General features: G+C 45.3%; 2 protein-coding genes across 2 annotated transcripts; one reads left to right on the top strand and one right to left on the bottom strand.

Moving 5' to 3' along the window:
- Window positions 1–1,197: 1,197 nt before the first annotated feature.
- LOC118800350 (guanine nucleotide-binding protein G(t) subunit alpha-3-like) lies at window positions 1,198–11,329 on the top strand. Its single transcript, XM_036560550.1, has 7 exons — window positions 1,198–1,269; window positions 2,092–2,233; window positions 7,779–7,936; window positions 8,973–9,101; window positions 9,460–9,589; window positions 10,568–10,721; window positions 11,142–11,329. Exons 1-7 carry the CDS (start codon window positions 1,256–1,258, stop codon window positions 11,327–11,329), a joined length of 915 nt encoding a protein of 304 aa, XP_036416443.1. The 5' UTR covers window positions 1,198–1,255.
- Window positions 11,330–15,536: 4,207 nt separating this feature from the next.
- On the bottom strand, window positions 15,537–20,202 carry LOC118800353 (G-protein coupled receptor 61-like). The gene is made up of 2 exons (XM_036560553.1): window positions 19,887–20,202; window positions 15,537–17,913 (listed from the first exon to the last, which is right to left on the bottom strand). Exon 2 carries the CDS (start codon window positions 17,738–17,740, stop codon window positions 16,295–16,297), a length of 1,446 nt encoding a protein of 481 aa, XP_036416446.1. The 5' UTR covers window positions 17,741–17,913; window positions 19,887–20,202; the 3' UTR covers window positions 15,537–16,294.
- Window positions 20,203–21,014: the final 812 nt, after the last annotated feature.

The following is a 21,014-nucleotide window of genomic DNA, read 5'->3' as shown; positions in this document are numbered from 1 at the left end:
CTCAGCTGAGCTGCTCACTCCAGCGTCTCTTACAGCTCAGCTGGTGGAAGATCAGTGTCTCACGGAGCTCCTGAACATCATTCCACAGAGCGTCAGGAGTACAGGCTGGTTTTAAATACTGGTTTAGGCTAGCAGGGCTTATAAACAGTAAGAGCAGTGTTAGTCCAGCCGAGCTCCGAAAAGCCCCACCAGTTCGCTGTTTTGTTTATTTGTTTGTTTGTTTTGTTTGTTGCTGATCGCTTCATTCAGTATATTAGCAGAAAGACGTCAATGGCGAGAGAAACCCCAGGAAAGGCATGTAAACATACAGTGTAAATGACTTTATTTGCAAATTATTCATTATTTGTATGTCAATAATTATTCATTCTTAGAAGAACCTCACACTGAGAATTATTAGATGTATTGACTGCATGTTTTCACTTGATTAGGCATCATTTTTTGGTGTGTGTATATGAAAAATATCAGCTTTCGACATCAGCCCTAAATGTAATAAATCTATTGGCCGGTTTAGTTTGAACCCTGTTTTTTATGCCTGGGTGGGGCAGACTGTCACTTTAGAGCCCCAACATATTCAGACTATTACTGTTATTATTATTGTTTTATAGCCCTGTAGAGTTGGATTGTCCTTTCCTGAGTCTGTTCTGAGGGTGAATCCTGATCCTCTGGTCATTACGTCACAGCGTTAAACCCAGGCGAGCGGTTTAAGCCTCAGCAGTGAAGCGCAGAGTGCTGAGCTCATTAGATCAGTTTAGGGGTTTAGCAGTGTTTACGCTGGAAACACGAAGACGTTATAATCCAGATATTTCAGTAAAGGCCGAGTTTAGTGGCGATACGCGGCTGCCTGTGGGCGGTCACTACAGGTCAGATTCCTCAGTCCAGCAGTTTGGTCTAAGTATAAAAGGCTGTTCTGGTTTATTTAGAGTCCAGCAGGTCAGCAGGTCAGATTCACAGTTTGTTTTCTCAGATCCCATAAGAAAAAAAATATACAGACATGTATTTAATATATTTCAAATACACTTCAAACACTAAAATGTATTTCAGAATATTTAAAACGCATTTATTTTAAAATGTATGGGGAAATATTACACACAGACAGAAAGAACTGTATGTAAGTGTGTTTATCAGATCCATTTGAAAATTAGTGTCATTAGTGTTAATCGGTGTCAGTGTATGATGAATGTGTGTGTTGGAGTGAAAGGGAAAGTGATGTGCTGTTCTGTGAACAGGTGCTGCAGAGGCTGGTAAGAGCACCATCATGAAGCAGATGAAGTGAGTATAAGAACTCTGGTTCTCTCGGTGTGGATGTTTGAACATTGTAAGAAACATCGTCTGAAATGCTCCAAAAACTGTAGACAGTGGGGTTTTTCTTAGTTTGCTGCTGACTGATTTGTCCATAATGCTCCTGTGAGTTCTGTCCACTGACGTCTGCTGAAGGAGCTGAAGGTTCTCCAGCGCTAATGTACTGCTAATACTGCTAATACTGAAATTACTGCTAATACTGATCTCACTGATCTCACTGATCTCACTGATATTACTCATATTGCAGCAGCACTGCGATTTACTTGTTAATGACACTTCAGACTCGATGTTCTTCGGTGATAAACAAATTCACAGAATGGCGGCAGCTGGAGAAACTTAATCAAAGCCCTTGGAAAGTTATAAATGGATGAGAGAACTACAGCAGAGCAACAGTGTACAACAAACTACATTCAGCAGCTGCAGCTGGACTTCAGCCTGCAACTACGGATTGTTTTGAGGGGTCAAACTACAAAAATATATTAACGGTGTAAAAAACTTAATTTATGGTTTTGCTGTGCCATTAACTTTGACACCACTGTTAAAAACATCTTTAAGACGTTGTGATTTGGCTTTGAGTTAAAGTTAATCTTCTATGTTTATTTTAATTTTATTACTATTTTTTCTTATGTTTTCATTTTTTGATCTTATTGTTTCACTCTGAAGCATGTTTGATAAACGGGAGAAATGGAACACTGACCGGACTCTGAGACTGACCATTACTCTCACTGACACCGAAGTGTGTGTGTGTGTGTGTGTGTGTGTTTGTGTGTGTGTGTGTGTGTGTGTGTGCAGGATCCTGTATCATGGTGGATTCAGTAAAGAAGAGCAGCTGGAGTTCAGGGCGGTGATTTACAGGAACATCCTGCAGTCGTCACTGTCCGTCACCAGCGGGATGGAGCAACTACAGATCAAATATGACTCTCCCACGGCAACCGTGAGTACTCACACACCACACACCACACACTACACACCACACACTACACTACACACTACACACTACACTACACACTACACACTACACACTACACTACACACTACACTACACTACACACCACACACTACACCACACACCACACACTACACACTACACACTACACACCACACACCACACACTACACACCACACACTACACTACACACTACACACTACACTACACACTACACACTACACTACACACTACACTACACACTACACTACACTACACACCACACACTACACCACACACCACACACTACACACTACACACTACACTACACACTACACACTACACACTACACTACACACTACACTACACTACACACCACACACTACACCACACACCACACACTACACACTACACACTACACACCACACACTACACACCACACACTACACTACACACTACACACTACACACTACACTACACACTACACACTACACTACACACTACACACTACACTACACTACACACCACACACTACACCACACACCACACACTACACACTACACACTACACACCACACACCACACACTACACACCACACACTACACTACACACTACACTACACTACACACGCTACACACTACACTACACACCACACACCACACACTACACACTACACACCACACACCACACACTACACACCACACACCACACACCACACACTACACACCACACACTACACTACACACTACACTACACTACACACTACGCACTACACTACACACTACACTACACACTACACTACACTACACACTACGCACTACACTACACACCACACACCACACACTACACACCACACACTACACTACACACTACACTACACTACACACCACACACTACACTACACCCTACACACTACACTACACACTACACACAACACTACACTACACACTACACTACACACTACACTACACACTACACACCACACACTACACTACACACTACACACTACACTACACACAACACTACACTACACACTACACTACACACTGCACTATACACTACACCCTACACACTACACTACACACCACACACTACACACTACACTACACTACACACTGCACACAACACTACACACAACACTACACTATACACTACGCACTACAGATCAAATATGACTCTCCCACGGCAACCGTCAGTATCACACACCACACACCACACACCACACACTACACTACACACCACACACTACACACCACACACTACACACTACACTACACACTACACTACACACTGCACACAACACTACACACAACACTACACTATACACTACGCACTACAGATCAAATATGACTCTCCCACGGCAACCGTCAGTAATCACACACCACACACCACACACTACACACTACACTACACACCACACACTACACACTACACTACACACCACACACTACACTACACACCACACGCTACACACTACACTACACACCACACACTACACTACACTACACTACACACCACACACTACACACCACACACTACACACTACACTACACACTACACTACACCACACTACACTACACACTACACACAACACTACACACTACACACTACACACTACATGCTACACAATATACTACGCACTACAGATCAAATATGACTCTCCCATAGCAACCATCAGTACTCACACACCACACACTACACTACACACCACACACTACACTACACTACACACTACACTACACACTACACCCTACACACTACACTACACACCACACACTACACACTACACTACACTACACACTACACCCTACACACTACACTACACACCACACCACACACTACACACTACACTACACTACACACTACACTACACTACACACTACACTATACACTACACCCTACACACTACACTACACACCACACACTACACACTACACTACACACTGCACACTACACTACACACAACACTACACTATACACTACGCACTACAGATCAAATATGACTCTCCCACGGCAACCGTCAGTAATCACACACCACACACCACACACCACACACTACACTACACACCACACACTACACACCACACACCACACACCACACACTACACTACACACCACACACTACACACTACACACTACACTACACACCACACACTACACACTACACACCACACACTACACTACACACCACACACTACACTACACACCACACACTACACACTACACACCACACACTACACTACACACCACACACTACACACTACACACTACACACTACACTACACACCACACACCACACACTACACACCACACACTACACTACACACCACACACTACACACCACACACTACACACTACACTACACACCACACACTACACACTACACTACACACCACACACTACACACTACACCACACACTACACACTACACACTACACACTACACACCACACACTACACTACACACCACACACTACACACTACACACCACACACTACACACTACACTACACACCACACACTACACACCACACTACACACCACACACTACACACTACACACCACACACTACACTACACACTACACACTACACACCACACACTACACTACACACCACACACTACACACTACACACTACACACCACACACTACACACTACACACCACACACCACACACTACACTACACACCACACACCACACACTACACACTACACACTACACTACACACCACACACTACACACTACACACCACACACACCACACACTACACACTACACACTACACACCACACACTACACACTACACTACACACTACACACCACACACTACACTACACACCACACACTACACACCACACACTACACACTACACACTACACACCACACACTACACACTACACTACACACCACACACCACACACTACACTACACACCACACACTACACACTACACACCACACACTACACTACACACCACACACTACACACTACACACCACACACTACACTACACACCACACGCTACACACTACACTACACACCACACACTACACTACACTACACTACACACCACACACTACACACTACACTACACACTACACACTACACTACACTATACTACACACTACACTACACTATACTACACACTACACACAACACTACACTACACACTACACACTACACACAACACTACACTACACACCACACACTACACTACACACTACACACTACACAACTCTGCACACAACACTACACTATACACTACGCACTACAGATCAAATATGACTCTCCTATAGCAACCGTCAGTACTCACACACCACACACTACACACTACACTACACACCACACGCTACACACTACACACTACACGCTACACACTACACACAAACACGCTACACACTACACTACGCACCACACACTACACACTACACTACACACCACACGCTACACACTACACTACACAGCACACGCTACACACTACACACCACATGCTACACACTACACTACACACCACACACTACACTACACACCACACACTACACACTACACTACACACCACACGCTACACACTACACACCACACGCTACACACTACACTACACACCACACACTACACACTACACTACACACGCTACACACTACACTACACAGCACACGCTACACACTACACACCACACACCACATGCTACACACTACACTGCACACCACACACTACACACTACACTACACACCACATGCTACACACTACACTACACACTACACTACACTACACACCACACACTACACACTACACACCACACACTACACAATGCACTACACACCACACGCTACACACTACACACCACATGCTACACACTACACTACACACCACACACTACACACTACACTACACACCACACGCTACACACTACACACCACACGCTACACACTACACTACACACCACACACTACACACTACACACCACACGCTACACACTACACTACACAGAACACGCTACACACTACACACCACATGCTACACACTACACTACACACCACACACTACACACTACACTACACACCACACGCTACACACTACACTACACACCACACGCTACACACTACACGCTACACACTACACTACACACCACACACTACACACTACACTACACACCACACACTACACTACACTACACACTACACACCACACACTACACTACACACTACACTACACACCACACACTACACACTACACACTACACACCACACACTACACTACACACTACACTACACACTGCACACAACACTACACTATACACTACACTATACACTACACTATACACTACACACTACAGATCAGATACGATTCTCCTGTATGGAGTTAGTTTTGTGCTAAAATGTCTGAGAGACGATCCTGGTGTTTGAGAGAGGAATGTTCCGGTCTGAGAGGACGGCGCTGCTCTGAGCGCAGATAATGAACTTGAATGTATTTGTCAGCATGAAGGGCGGCAGATAAACACCTTCAGATTTGCTCAACAAAACACTCTGATTTCATTCAGAACCTGAAAATCTGCACAACAGTTCATTTCCCTGTCAGAACTCACATCTGCAGACACTCACAACTGGAAAACCTGCTCAACGGTGCTCTTCACCTTCAACACTCGCACTAATCAGTTCTGCTCTCAGCTCCGCAGAGCTCAACTTTCACACCTGCTCGCTGTAAAATGTCTGAACGTTTGTGCCAAAACTCAGCCAATCAGAGCTGCCGAGGGGCGGTTCCTGCCAGCGCACCAATCATGGCGTCTTTTCTTAAGCAGCTTTACGCCAATTGGTCAAGGTCCGTTCGTGGCTGTGGCGTTGAGTCGGCTAGTGTGCTTGTAGCCTCGACATTAGCGCGATGGTTTCTAGCTTTCTCGTAGCAAATGAATAGAAACGATTTGTCAGTAATGCTCATCATAAATAATAACGTATTAATCTAACTAACATTGGTAGCTCGGCCATTTGTTTCCTACCAGAGGCTTAACGGTAGCTAACTTCAAATAAATAGCTTAACATGAATCAACTAAGCTGACGTTAGCAAGGTTTCTTTGACTGTAGCTAACAGTGTCTAACAGTGTCCTACTGAGAAGTCTTAACTCCATCAACAGTAGGTTGGTTTGAAGCCAAACTTCAGTGTGTTTTGATAACCTAAACTTAGTGTCCCGGATATTAACTGCATTAACGCTGTGAAATGCTGACAACAGATGATAAGTCAGCCAGTTAGTCTTTTAACAGTGAGTTTCAGAATCATGAGGAGTTCTTCACAAAGTTCTCTCTTCCTGTTTAAAGTGTGGGTCTTTTAGCTCTCATAGAAATACAGATCCCGCTCCCTCACCGCCCACTCGTCCCCCCACTGCGACCCACCAGCAGAACACAACACCAGTCTGGAGGATCCAGCGCTGTCAGAGGAGAGCTCGTCTGTTTACTGTTTACTCTTTTGAATTTTGGTCACAGTGTAACATGATTATGAAGATGAAAGGAATCAGTGTGTGAACTCAGGCTGCAGATCCAGCGCTGAGCTCTGTGTTAACGTGTGTGCAGGAAGACGGGAAGAAGCTGCAGAAGCTGGCGGACACGGTGGAGGACGGGACGATGCCCTCGGAGCTGGAGGAGATCCTGAGGAGTTTGTGGAGAGACTCCGGGTTTCACGCTGCCATAGAGAGATCGGCGGAGTACCAGCTCTGCGACTCCACAGCTTAGTGAGCCCCCGACATTAGGACTGACTTTAATTAGCCGCCATAATAACAGTTATTAATCGTTTATTAGTCACCCTAAAGTGTCTAATTTGGCTAACTAGCTACCTGACTTGCTGTTTAGCTTAGCTAAGCCCTGCACTGCTCTGAACTCAAACACCTCGTTCACACAGAATCAGGTGAAGAATCAAACTGGGCTTTTATACGTTTATGTTACAGAGTGAAAACATAAGCATAGAGTTGTTGCTTCGTAAAGAGTTCGCTAAGGTAACATAACCCTTCATAAAAAGCAGCACAGACCAGCAAGCGTGTCATGCTGGTCTATGCTGGTCTAAGCTGGTTTAGCTGGTCACCCAGTTTGGTCATGCTGGTTGACCAACATCCAAAACACAACATATCACTGCTGTCGGAACAAAACCTCGTATTTCCAAAAAAGTAACTTTACAGGGCAAAAAACGTTATTTTAATAGAAGAAAGTGGATAAATATTTTTTTCCAAGCAATTTTGGATCATTTCTGTTGGTCTGTTCATCATGAAATTTTGACACAGCATAAAAGGCAACAAGCTTTTTTTGCCATCTGTGGAGCCTCAGCTAGCATAAATAGCTACAACGCTGTAATAATATAATATTATAACGTAATAATTCTAAAAGATATCAATCAAAACGTCAACACTCCGCTCTCCTGTACACCATGGTGCTCTTATCGTTGATGTGACAGTGTTAGTGACTTTATCCCCCAGAAGAGTGAAGAATTTGCTAAACTGTCTTTATGTTCAGCTGCAAATCTTACCAAACACACCCTCGAGAGCCATTAGGTCCTGTTTTAAAACTGGAGCCTCAGCACTGGACCGATGACCCACCGTTCCATTTTTCTGCTGCTATAAGGTTCTGGTATTTTGTGGAGTGGAAAACTCCACTTAGTTTTACAGCTAATTAGTCTTTAAAAATGGAAACTCTGTAACTTTATTATGATTATGAGCATTTTTACTGTTTTGGACCAAAACTGAAGGTTGAGATGCTGATGAATGTGTATCTGCTCAGTTATCTTGCCGACCTGGACCGGATCTGTGCGGCCGATTACATCCCCAACGACCTGGACGTGCTTCACGCTCGCGTCAAGTCCACTGACGTGGTGGAGGAGCAGTTCACCTTCAGAGATCTGAACTTCAGGTGAGGAATTCTCTCACAGCTTGGACAGAACTGACGCTGCGATTCCGTTAAACACGTTAAACCCAGACATGGATTAAGCCTAGTGTTGGACTCAATTGCAGCACCAGTGGTGAATCCCCAGTTGAGGACTCCTTTTAGTCTAGGCTTAGACTTAATCGGGTCTGGGTAACAGACTATATCTTCCCAGAAGGTCTGTGGACTCCAGCGTTTCTTCTGAAATGAAGGTGTTAATAGTGAGTCTGTGCTGCAGTAACAGCCTCTACTCTTTACTAGATGTTGAACATTGCTGTGAGGATTTATACCCCTCTAGCCCACGTTGTGTTCTCCACTTCATGCTCCACCCTCTCTGTTGCTGCAGGATGTTTGATGCAGGTGGTCAGCGGCCTGAGAGGAAGAAGTGGATCACCTGCTTTGAGGACGTTTCCTGCATCATCTTCTGCGCTGCCCTCAACTCCTACGACATGGCACTGGTAGAGGACGAAGAGGTGGTGAGTTACCATAGCAACCACACCTGCAGCACACACACCTAGGACCACATACCGCGGGGAGTACGGGGGTTCGGTACCATTAATGTCAGCTAAAGTTCCTCTGCACGTTGTTTGGTAACGAGACTCGCTGTGCAGTTCATACTCAGCTCTGCTGGGTTCACTAAGACGTTACGAGTGGATTGTGGGATTTGTATTCCTCTCAAAATCTCTCTGAAATCCCATTTTACTACTTCAACACTAAGATGAAATGGCCGACTTATTCAACAGCGCTCAAAAGCACAGATAGGGGTCCATTTTGGTCACAGATATTGATTTTTTTATGATTTAAAACCATGATTACAGTTACTGACTCAGTGTATCTAGGACAATTTCCATTTGAGCCAGAAGGGGGCGACAAATCCCTACAGCCTTACACAGAGTTTTAGAGACAAAAAAGTCACATCAAATTAAAAAAATACAAACATTAAACTTGTTGTTGCTCCTGTGTGAGTCGCTGAAACTCACTGCGCTGCTTACCGAACGGGCTGTTCGGCAGTGTCTGTGAGTTCAGGCTAAAAAAGAAAATGACAACTTCGTCTCTGTTTCTACTGTAAGGATCCACTGTTTCTTCTTCTTCGTCTTCTGTGATGGAGGTTTCAGTGCATTAAAACTGTAAAATTTGAAAAAACCTATGACAACTAAACATGAAACCATAATTAAGAGTTAATCTGATGGGGCGCCAGCACTTAAACACTCACTGTTGATTGTAAGCAATTAAAATAAATAAATAAATAAAACCTGGACTGGAGTTCCAGATCACGGATCGGAGTGCGGAACACTGCGCTAACTAAACGGGAAGGAGAGACGGTTAACGCTGCTCGTCAATTTGTGCCTGTTTCTCCCAGCAGTCGTGAAAACGAGCAGCAGATGTGAGAAGTTTAGATTTCTGGGTGTGAGCTGTGGTTCTTCAGGGTTCCTCTCTCTCTCTGTCCTGTACAGAACCGGATGCATGAAAGCCTCCACCTGTTCAACAGCATCTGCAACCACAAGTTCTTCGCCAGCACCTCCATCGTCCTCTTCCTCAACAAGAAGGATCTGTTCAAGGAGAAGATCAGCAAAGTGCCGCTCAGCTCCTGCTTCCCCAACTACAGCGGTTCGTAGACTCGACTCCTTTGGTTTTATTTTACAGCAGCGGTTCAGCTCCGACCACCAATTAGCATCAGCGTCTAAATCATCTGTTTTTAGGTCTCAGACAGCTCCGCGAGCTTCACTTCAGTCCACGTCTGTAGATAACAGTGAGCCGTACGGTGTCACAGATCACATAATCAAGACTAGCAGTGCTAACTGGTGGGATATAAGCTTTGTGGTGTTAGCTTAGCTCTAATTGGTGGAGTATAGGCTTCCATTACCTGTTAGCTACATTAGCCTCATAAAAACAGCTTCTAAAAAAACAGAAGCGAACATCAGACCTCGAACACGTCTGGCTGATTGATTTAATCTGGAGTAAGTATTTGATTATTGGCTAAACTATCGCTTTAATCGGCCAACTGACCGCTCTGCCGTCTCTGCTCAGGTTCCAACACTTACGAAGACGCCACCAACTACATCAAGCAGCAGTTCGAGGAACTAAACACTAATAAAGGAGGAAAGCCCATCTACACCCACCTGACCTGCGCAGTGGACACCAAGGACATCGAGAGCACCTTCAACACTGTCACTGACATCATCGTCAAGAACCTGAAGGAGTGCGGACAGCTGTGACCACGGCAACGCCATGTTTACGAAAGCGTAACAGAGCGTTTCACAAATGAACCAGATCCTCCCTCACTTTCACTCGCCCACCGCAAAGAGCCCACCAGAAACGGAGAACGAAGACGTTCTCCTGCAGAGTGGATTAAAGTGAGGAGGGATGTGAATGTGCACCGCAGAGAATCACAATCTGAGCAGCTGAAAACGTCTTAAATCACTCAGCATGTCTAACATTTCTCAATATGAGATTTCTGAGAGAATATTCTAAGATTATTTAAGCCGTTTTTAGACATTTTGTGTAGTTTTATTCATAAAAAAAGCGTTTTTTATTCCATCTGCAGATCATTTTACTTGTTTTGAGAAATAATGCAGATAATTTTGCTATTTTCAGACACAATAACTACAATTATAATCACGATACAATTAACATTTACTAGATACAATTACATAAAACAAATGAAGCGTATCTATAAACAGGTCAAATAATCTTGTAATGTTATTACAGACGTCTCAGTGAGAAGTATTAGATATGCTGACTACAGTTACAGTTTACAGCTAAAACATCCTCTGCTCTCAGTTTTTTTCAGAACTTTGAACACAAATTCCAAAAATCTAATGAAATTCACCGAAAGCATCTCCTTCTAAAGCGCGTTAGCGCGAGCGCAATTAGCTGAAAACATTCTGATCAAAGAAACTATTAAATTTGTAAATCTTCAACAAAAACAGTGAAATAAATAAGCATGTAAGAAAAGTTCTTGTAACAAAGAAGGAATAAAATCTGAATCCAAACGGAGATGCAAATTATTTTGCGGGTGAAAATGTACAAAATCAAACGTAGACATTCTATAGAGGGAATATATTTATATAGAAACATATTCATCAGGAAAATAGTGCAGGTTTGCGTGTTAGTGATGGAAGGAAAAGTCTAAGATATTGTTGCAGTGCGGAGCAGATTACAGTGGAAATGAGACGCAGTGTAGGATTATTAATCCCTCAGTGTAGGATTATTAATCCATCGGTGTAGGATTATTAATCCCTCAGTGTAGGATTATTAATCCCTCGGTGTAGGATTATTAATCCCTCAGTGTAGGATTATTGATCCATCAGTGTAGGATTATTAATCCCTCGGTGTAGGATTATTAATCCCTCAGTGTAGGATTATTAATCCCTCGGTGTAGGATTATTAATCCATCGGTGTAGGATTATTAATCCCTCAGTGTAGGATTATTAATCCCTCGGTGTAGGATTATTAATCCCTCAGTGTAGGATTATTAATCCCTCAGTGTAGGATTATTAATCCCTCAGTGTAGGATTATTGATCCATCAGTGTAGGATTATTAATCCCTCAGTGTAGGATTATTAATCCATCGGTGTAGGATTATTAATCCATCACTGTAGGATTATTAATCCCTCGGTGTAGGATTATTAATCCATCACTGTAGGATTATTAATCCCTCGGTGTAGGATTATTAATCCCTCGGTGTAGGATTATTAATCCCTCGGTGTAGGATTATTAATCCCTCGGTGTAGGATTATTAATCCGTCAGTCACATGAACAGTGTGAAGTGTAAAACAGACTCTGATGTTTTAGCGTCTGCTGAGTGAAGTGTGTGTTTAACAGACTCGTCCTCATTAATACTGTACAGTTCTGCCTGTAGAGTTAAACGCAGTGAAATGCCTGACTGATAAATGCAGGTTCCTCTGATCTTCATGCTCGATGTTCTGCATTATTAACAGCGAGAAACTGTACAAATCAATAAAAACACTGTACATTTTTAAAAATATTAGTTACAGCTCGTCTCTGTTCATCTGTAAATGACTAACCTGTTCTGATTAATTAATATAGTGATTCTCTAAATCAGAGTGAAATAAATACAGTGTAAATACTTCAGCTGCCTGTCTTTTATCTGTAGTCAGTTTCCACTCACACCCCCACCTAGTGGAGCTGCTGGGGTACTGCACCTCATTACTGCACCTCATTATACTGACCCCAATATAACCACATCATAATACTATACACTGCATATATTATATGTATATACATATATAAACAATAAATAAAAATACTAAATATATACACTGCAGAGAGAGAGAGAGAGAGTGAGAGAGAGTGAGACAGAGAGAGAGAGAGAGAGAGTGAGAGAGTGAGACAGAGAGAGAGATAGAGAGAGTGAGACAGAGAGAGAGAGAGAGTGAGAGAGTGAGACAGAGAGAGAGATAGAGAGAGGTGGGGGGGGAGAGGGGATGTATTTAGACTCCAGAAATAAACTCCTCCTCCGCCTGTGAAATGTCGCTGCTGATGGTTTCCATGGTAACGGAGATTCCAGAGCCACCAGAGTGTGTGGACAAAAGAGAGGGGGCTACACTCCACACACTCCATCCACTCCACACACTGCACACTTTATCCACACTGCACACTTCACACACTCCATCCACACTGCACACTCCATACACTCTATCCACACCACACACTCCATCCACACTGCACACTCCATCCACACCACACTGCACACTCCATCCACACTGCACACTCCATACACTCTATCCACACCACACACTCCATCCACACCGCACACTCCATACACTCTATCCACACCACACACTCCATCCACACTGCACACTCCATCCACACCACACTGCACACTCCATCCACACTGCACACTCTATACACTTCACACACTGCACACTCCATCTACTCCACACACTGCACACTCCATCCACACTGCACACTCCATACACTCTATCCACACTGCACACACCACAGACTCCATACACTGCACACTCCACACACTACCCACTCTGTACACTCCACAGACTCCATACACTGCACACTCCACACACTGCATCCACACTGCATACACTCCACACACTGCACTCCGTCCAGACTGCAAACTCCACAAACTGCACACTACATCCACACTGCACACTCTATACACTCCACACACTGCACACACTGCACACTCCACATACTGCATACTCCATACACTCTGCACACTCTATACACTTCATACACTGCACACTCCAACCACTGCGCATTACACGCACTGCACACTCCATCCACACTGCACACTCAGTACACTCAATCCACACGGCACACTCCATACACTCCACAGACTCCATACATTCCACACATTGCGCATTCCACACACTGCACACTCAGTACATTCCACACACTGAAGACTCCATCCACACTGCACACTCCATCCACACTGCACACTCAGTACATTCCACACACTGCACACTCCATATACACTGCACTCTCAGTATACTCTGCACAATGCACGCTCCATGCACACTCCATACACTGCACACTCTGTACAACATCCAAACATCCAAAAACACTGTATAATGTAGATGAACACAGCACTGGATTGTCAGCGCTGCTCAGTTCTCAGAGCGAAATCAGCAGTGCGGCAGTATCTATGTACTTCATTACTGTACTTTAGTAAACATGTGTATCAAAGTATTTCCCTTTATTTAACGTTAACTTTCACTTCACTGCATTTCACAGTAACACGCTCTACGTTTTACTCTCTACTTTCTGCAGATACTGTCAATAAAACTAGACTTTCAGTTTCATTTTTATATGACAGAATTTATCCACCTTCACATTCACAGCGCACCGTTCACTAAACCCCTCCCCTAAATACCGGATATCCAATAGTAGCTTAACTCCTAATACCAAAATTGTTTGGGGTGTTTTTAAATGTTGTTTAAAGTGTGTTTGACTGGCTCAGCTGGTGTGTGTGTGTGAGTGTGTGTGTGAGTGTGGTGTGTGTGTGTGTGAGTGTGTGTGTGTGTGTGTGTGTGTGTGTGTGTGAGTGTGAGTGTGAGTGTGTGTGAGTGTGTGTGTGTGAGTGTGAGTGTGTGAGTGTGTGTGTGTGTGTGTGTGAGTGTGTGAGTGTGTGTGTGTGTGTGAGTGTGTGTGTGTGTGTGAGTGTGTAGTGGTGAGTGTGTGTGTGTGTGTGTGTGTGTGAGTGTGTGTGTGTGTGAGTGTGTGTGTGTGTGTGTGTGTGTGAGTGTGAGTGTGTGTGTGTGTGTGTGTGAGTGTGAGTGTGAGTGTGTGTGTGTGTGTGTGTGTGTGAGTGTGAGTGTGAGTGTGTGTGTGTGAGTGTGTGTGTGTGTGAGTGTGAGTGTGTGTGTGAGTGTGTGTGTGTGTGTGTGTGTGTGAGTGTGAGTGTGTGTGAGTGTGATGGAAAGGATGGTGATGTACACAAAGGGATCTGTTACACTTTTATTGTAACTTTTATAAAAGAGTTAATCAACAGCACCAAACAACACACTATCCCTACAGGCCAAAAGGTCAAAGGTCACTGAAACACAAACTTCTGCTCCCTGTGTGTAACACACACTCTCTGCTCGCGTTAGCCTGTAAACTTTGGAATAAACTGACTCCTGTACTTTGTTTATGGCGCCCTCTACCTGCCATCGCAAGCACATTGTTAACATAATTAATTAAAATCATGTTTATACAAATACAGAATTAAATACAGCTCACGTTTACAGAACGCTACTCAAACTACTCTCAAAATACATTCCAAAATACAAAAATTACAGCTAATCCAGACAAAATGTACCCTGAACTGAGCTTCAGTGAACGTGTCCTAATCTCTGTCTGCTTTAACACACAGAAGCCCACCAGCTGCTCACTGAACTACTAACGGGAACTAATCAAAACTAACGCAGATTATTACCAACAGCAGCTCAGATAAAACAAACAATTCTAAAGTAATAAAAGTGGCAGGATTTATCGTTCAGTGCCTCCGTGCAGGACCCGCATTTCAGGGACGATTTTTTCAGAAAGAGAAATTAATTGTAGCAGGTTTACAAAATATCAACCAATTAAAGTGATAGTTTGGCTAGAAATTGAATTCCTGCAAATTCCTGCAATGGAGAAACTGGGGAACTACATTACTATCGCTTTAATTTGAGTGTGTAGTGAAAACCTGCAGTGGACCATTGGAATGGAGTCCAGTCCTAGCTGTCTGGAATGATGAGGTTGTTCTTAATCTGATGCTGCTCCAGAAACTCCAAGGTCTCTTCTGCGATCTGTCCCGGAATGCGGAAGTCGATGGGTATGGGCTGGGACCGGGGCAGCGGGGGGGAGGGTCTGAGGGGGGAAGACTTGGGACTGGAGACATTCTGGGAGTCTGGATTCTCCAGGTTGCAGCCGGTGCCCTGCAGGAACTGCATGAAGTTTTCCTGTATGGATCCATCACGGCTGGGCAGGCGCTCCTGCTCATCCCCGGCCGGCGGGCGGAACAGGAACGGGAGGTGCTTACTGAGCTCCTGCCGGATCTGCCGGTTTAGGCAGCCGTAGAAGAACGGGTTGGAAGTGAAGCACAGGTATCCGATCCAGGTGACTACGTCCTCTAGGGGCGCCAGAGAGGCAGGCTGCAGGGATGCTAGCGCCGAGTACAGGTGGAAGGAGAAATACGGCAGCCAGCAGAACAGGAACTGCCCACCCATAGCCACCAAAATGGCTGCCGCTTTGCCCCCTCCAAACGGGCGCTGAGGGGTCCCGCGGGCACCGGTGCCTGTCCCAGTTGTGGAACCTGATCTAGACCCAGAGCCGGAGCTTGTTACCATGGTGGAGCGGCTGCTGAGAGATTCAGAGCGCCTGCGCCTCAAGGTTTCGGTCCAGGTCGGCATCGGGCCATGCTGCATGGCTGCGACCCGCGCCACCTTAAACATGCTGCAGTACACCACAAAAATCAGCAACAGGGGGCACAGAAAGTAGACCAAAGCAAACAGAACCATAAATGCCACCCGGTTGGCTCCACCCCCACTCCAGTGCAGAGAGCACCGTCTATGTGTGTGTGCAGGAGGAGTTGGGGTAGGGACGTTAACTCCACCCCCATCGACCCCACTCCCTCCGGGTTCAAGCACGTGACCCCGCCCCCCCTGCAGCACCCAGGCCAGCAGGGGCAGCACTGACATCAAGAGTGCTTTCGTCCAGATGCCGCCCAGAACCCCACCCACCAAGCCCAGGGTCATGCGGACTTCGTAGCGCATGGGGTGAAGTACGTAGTAGTAGCGTTCTACGTTGATGGCACAGATGGACAAAATAGCGGCGCTGACCAGGCATACGCTCAGGAACAGGTAACTGCGGCACAAAGCCTCGGATCCCGGGAAGGTCCGGCTAGAACCAGACATTACTCCCATCATGCCCAGGGGCATCAGCACCAGCGCTGCCAACAGGTCCACCAGGCACAGATGGAACACAAACACAAACTTCCTGAGCTGTGGCGCTCTGGCTATAACCAACATGACCGCTGCATTTCCTGCCACAGCCAGCACGTCCATGAGCAGCATGGCCAGCAGCGCGAGGGACTGGGACATGGCGCCCCCTTCAGGTGCCTCTGAGAGAGACTGATTGGCCAGCCACGAGGGCATTTGAGAGGAATTCCTCTGTGGATCCATAGAGGAGCTGGGAAGGTGGAGATGATATCACTCACAGGACCATCTTCCATTCTCCAGAGACACAGAGAGACGAGAGTCACTGCTTCACAAGAAATAGTAACATTGCAGATTTGCAGGGTCACAGCAGAGTCTCTTCATCTTCATCATCATCAGCCTGGTACTGCCAGCATTTCCTGAGGAGAGAAGAAAGAACAGCCAGTCAGATCACAGTCACGAGAACCAAACAAAAGTTTGGCTTCAATTAAGTCAGAACGAACTACCTGCCATCAGTGTGCTTTACAACAACTGAATTCCTTTCATCCCAAACGCAGCTACACAGACTTTAGAAGTCTGATCTGCAGAGTTACAGCCATAAATCAACAGTCTACTCCAGTTTAGTCTAATCTGTCTAGGCGTCTGTCAGTCCATCTGTCTATAAACATGCTTGTGTGACTTTATCCTTATCTGTCTCACCACATCACAGCAGTTTAAAAACACACTGTATAGGAACATGGCGAGATCCGGGAGCGTCCATATTTCACATTTTGGTTTCTTGTGGCCCAGATGGTAACCTCGCTTTGCAGTTTTGTGGGCTACAGTCGGTTCAGACAGAATTTTGGGGGCAACAGTCGGTTCAGACAGAATTTTGTGGGGCTACAGTCGGTTCAGACAGAATTTGTGGGGCAACAGTCGGTTCAGACAGAATTTTGTGGGGCAACAGTCGGTTCAGACAGAATTTTGTGGGCTACAGTCGGTTCAGACAGAATTTTGTGGGCAACAGTCGGTTCAGACAGAATTTTGTGGGGCAACAGTCGGTTCAGACAGAATTTTGGGGGCTACAGTCGGTTCAGACAGAATTTTGTGGGGCAACAGTCGGTTCAGACAGAATTTTGTGGGCAACAGTCGGGTTCAGACAGAATTTTGTGGGCAACAGTCGGTTCAGACAGAATTTTGGGGGCTACAGTCGGTTCAGACAGAATTTTGTGGGGCAACAGTCGGTTCAGACAGAATTTTGTGGGGCTACAGTCGGTTCAGACAGAATTTTGTGGGCTACAGTCGGTTCAAACAGAATTTTGTGGGGCTACAGTCGGTTCAGGCAGAATTTTGTGGGCAACAGTCAGTTCAGACAGAATTTTGGGGGCTACAGTCGGTTCAGACAGAATTTTGTGGGGCTACAGTCGGTTCAGACAGAATTTTGTGGGCTACAGTCGAGTTCAGACAGAATTTTGTGGGCAACAGTCGGTTCAGACAGAATTTTGTGGGGCTACAGTCGGTTCAGACAGAATTTTGTGGGCTACAGTCGGTTCAGACAGAATTTTGAGGGCTACAGTCGGTTCAGACAGAATTTTGTGGGGCAGCAGTCGGGTTCAGACAGAATTTTGTGGGGCAACAGTCGGGTTCAGACAGAATTTTGTGGGCTACAGTCGGTTCAGACAGAATTTTGTGGGCTACAGTCGGTTCAGACAGAATTTTGTGGGCTACAGTCGGTTCCGACAGAATTTTGTGGGGCTACAGTCGGTTCAGACAGAATTTTGTGGGCTACAGTCGGTTCAGACAGAATTTTGTGGGGCTACAGTCGGTTCAGACAGAATTTTGTGGGCTACAGTCAATTCAGACCGAATTTTGTGGGGCTACAGTCGGTTCAGACAGAATTTTGTGGGTTTACAGTCGGGATAGACAGAATTTTGTGGGGCTACAGTCGGTTCAGACAGAATTTTGTGGGTTTACAGTCGGTTCAGACAGAATTTTGTGGGCTACAGTCGGTTCAGACTGAATTTTGTGGGCTACAGTCGGTTCAGACTGAATTTTGTGGGGCTACAGTCGGTTCAGACTGAATTTTGTGGGCTACAGTCAGTTCAGTTTATGTTGTTTAATACATGCTTAGTGTTAGGGTTTGGTTTTTGGGATTAAGATCAGGGATCAGGGCTAAACTGTAACAATTACAATGGTATAAATTTCACTTTGCTCACAAAATCTCTGTTCATATTATTCGACTGTAAAACACAGTCTGTCTCAAAACTCCCGTATGATCAGAAACACGCGTGTGCGGTACTCTCCTCCCCATTCACCCCTCCCCCCATTACAGCAGTGATGCTAATTCTGAGAGTGTGTGTACTCAACACACACACACACACACACACACACACACACACACACACACACGTACCTGCTGTTTGATGATCCTTGTTAGCCAGTGATCTCAGCACATCACCATCACCGTCATCATCATCATCGTTTTCATCTTCAGAGGCAGTCAGCATTGAAGCGGCACCGAGGCTCTCTCTGTTTCTCTGACTCTCTCTCTCTCTCTCTCTCTCTCTCTCTCTTTCGCTCTCTCTCTCTGTCTCTCTGATTCTCTCTCTCTCTCTCTCTCTCTCTCTCTCTCTCTCTGGAGGTTCTCCTGGCTGATGAAGCCGGTGTGTGTTTAGGATGGAGGAGAGATGAACCTGAACATTCTGTCCTCACACACACATGCAGTGACTGCAGCGAGAGAGAGGGACAGAAAGAGAGGGGGAGAGAGAGAGGGAGAGAGAGAGAGAGAGAGGGAAGGACCCTGAGCCCCTGACTTCTCTGGGTCCTAGTGCCTGGCATGTGTGTTCGATAACATTCTTTCTCTAATCTCAGTGTTTCCTATCTGAGGTGTGTGTGGGGTTATGTTATGTTAGGGCACGGCTGGGGCCGGGCGGTGCCGGGGTGGGGCCTGGCTGGGGCCGGGCGGTGCCGGGGCGGGGCCTGGGTGGGGCCGGGGCGGGGCCTGGATGGGGCTGGGGCGTCTGTTGCCACCTGTTTCAGTCCATGAGTGAGGATCTTACAGGTCCGTAAGAAAACCTTCATATTCTCCAGTAATAGTTATGTGTATTTTGCCCTCCTCCAGGTTAGCATCAGCGCTATACCTGCTAGTGTCAAACAGAACTGATGTATTATTCATAACACCGCTAATCTCCATGGAAACCACTTTCAAACAGATCCTTCACAACCTGCAATTTCATATAAACCATATTTATAACTCCAGGCTTCGGGTTTCACCACTGTTAGCTTGGCACTAGCACTGCATATTCTAGCATTAGCATTAGCATCACCGTAATCAAATAAACAGACACTTGTATAGTGAAGGTTTTTGCATTAAGGACATGCTTTAATTTTTAATTATGTGAATCATATGCGATGTAATCACATGCGATGTAATCATATGTGATGTAATCATATGTGATGTAATCATATGCAATGTAATCACATGCGATGTAATCATATGTGATGTAATCATATGCGATGTAATCATATGATATGTAATCAT

The sequence above is a fragment of the Colossoma macropomum genome, unplaced genomic scaffold (genome assembly GCF_904425465.1).
Source record: "Colossoma macropomum unplaced genomic scaffold, Colossoma_macropomum, whole genome shotgun sequence".
In the NCBI taxonomy this organism is placed as follows: Eukaryota; Metazoa; Chordata; class Actinopteri; order Characiformes; family Serrasalmidae; genus Colossoma; species Colossoma macropomum.
The sequence above is the reverse complement of the archived record's forward strand: the minus strand, read 5'-3'. Positions and strand labels throughout refer to the sequence as shown.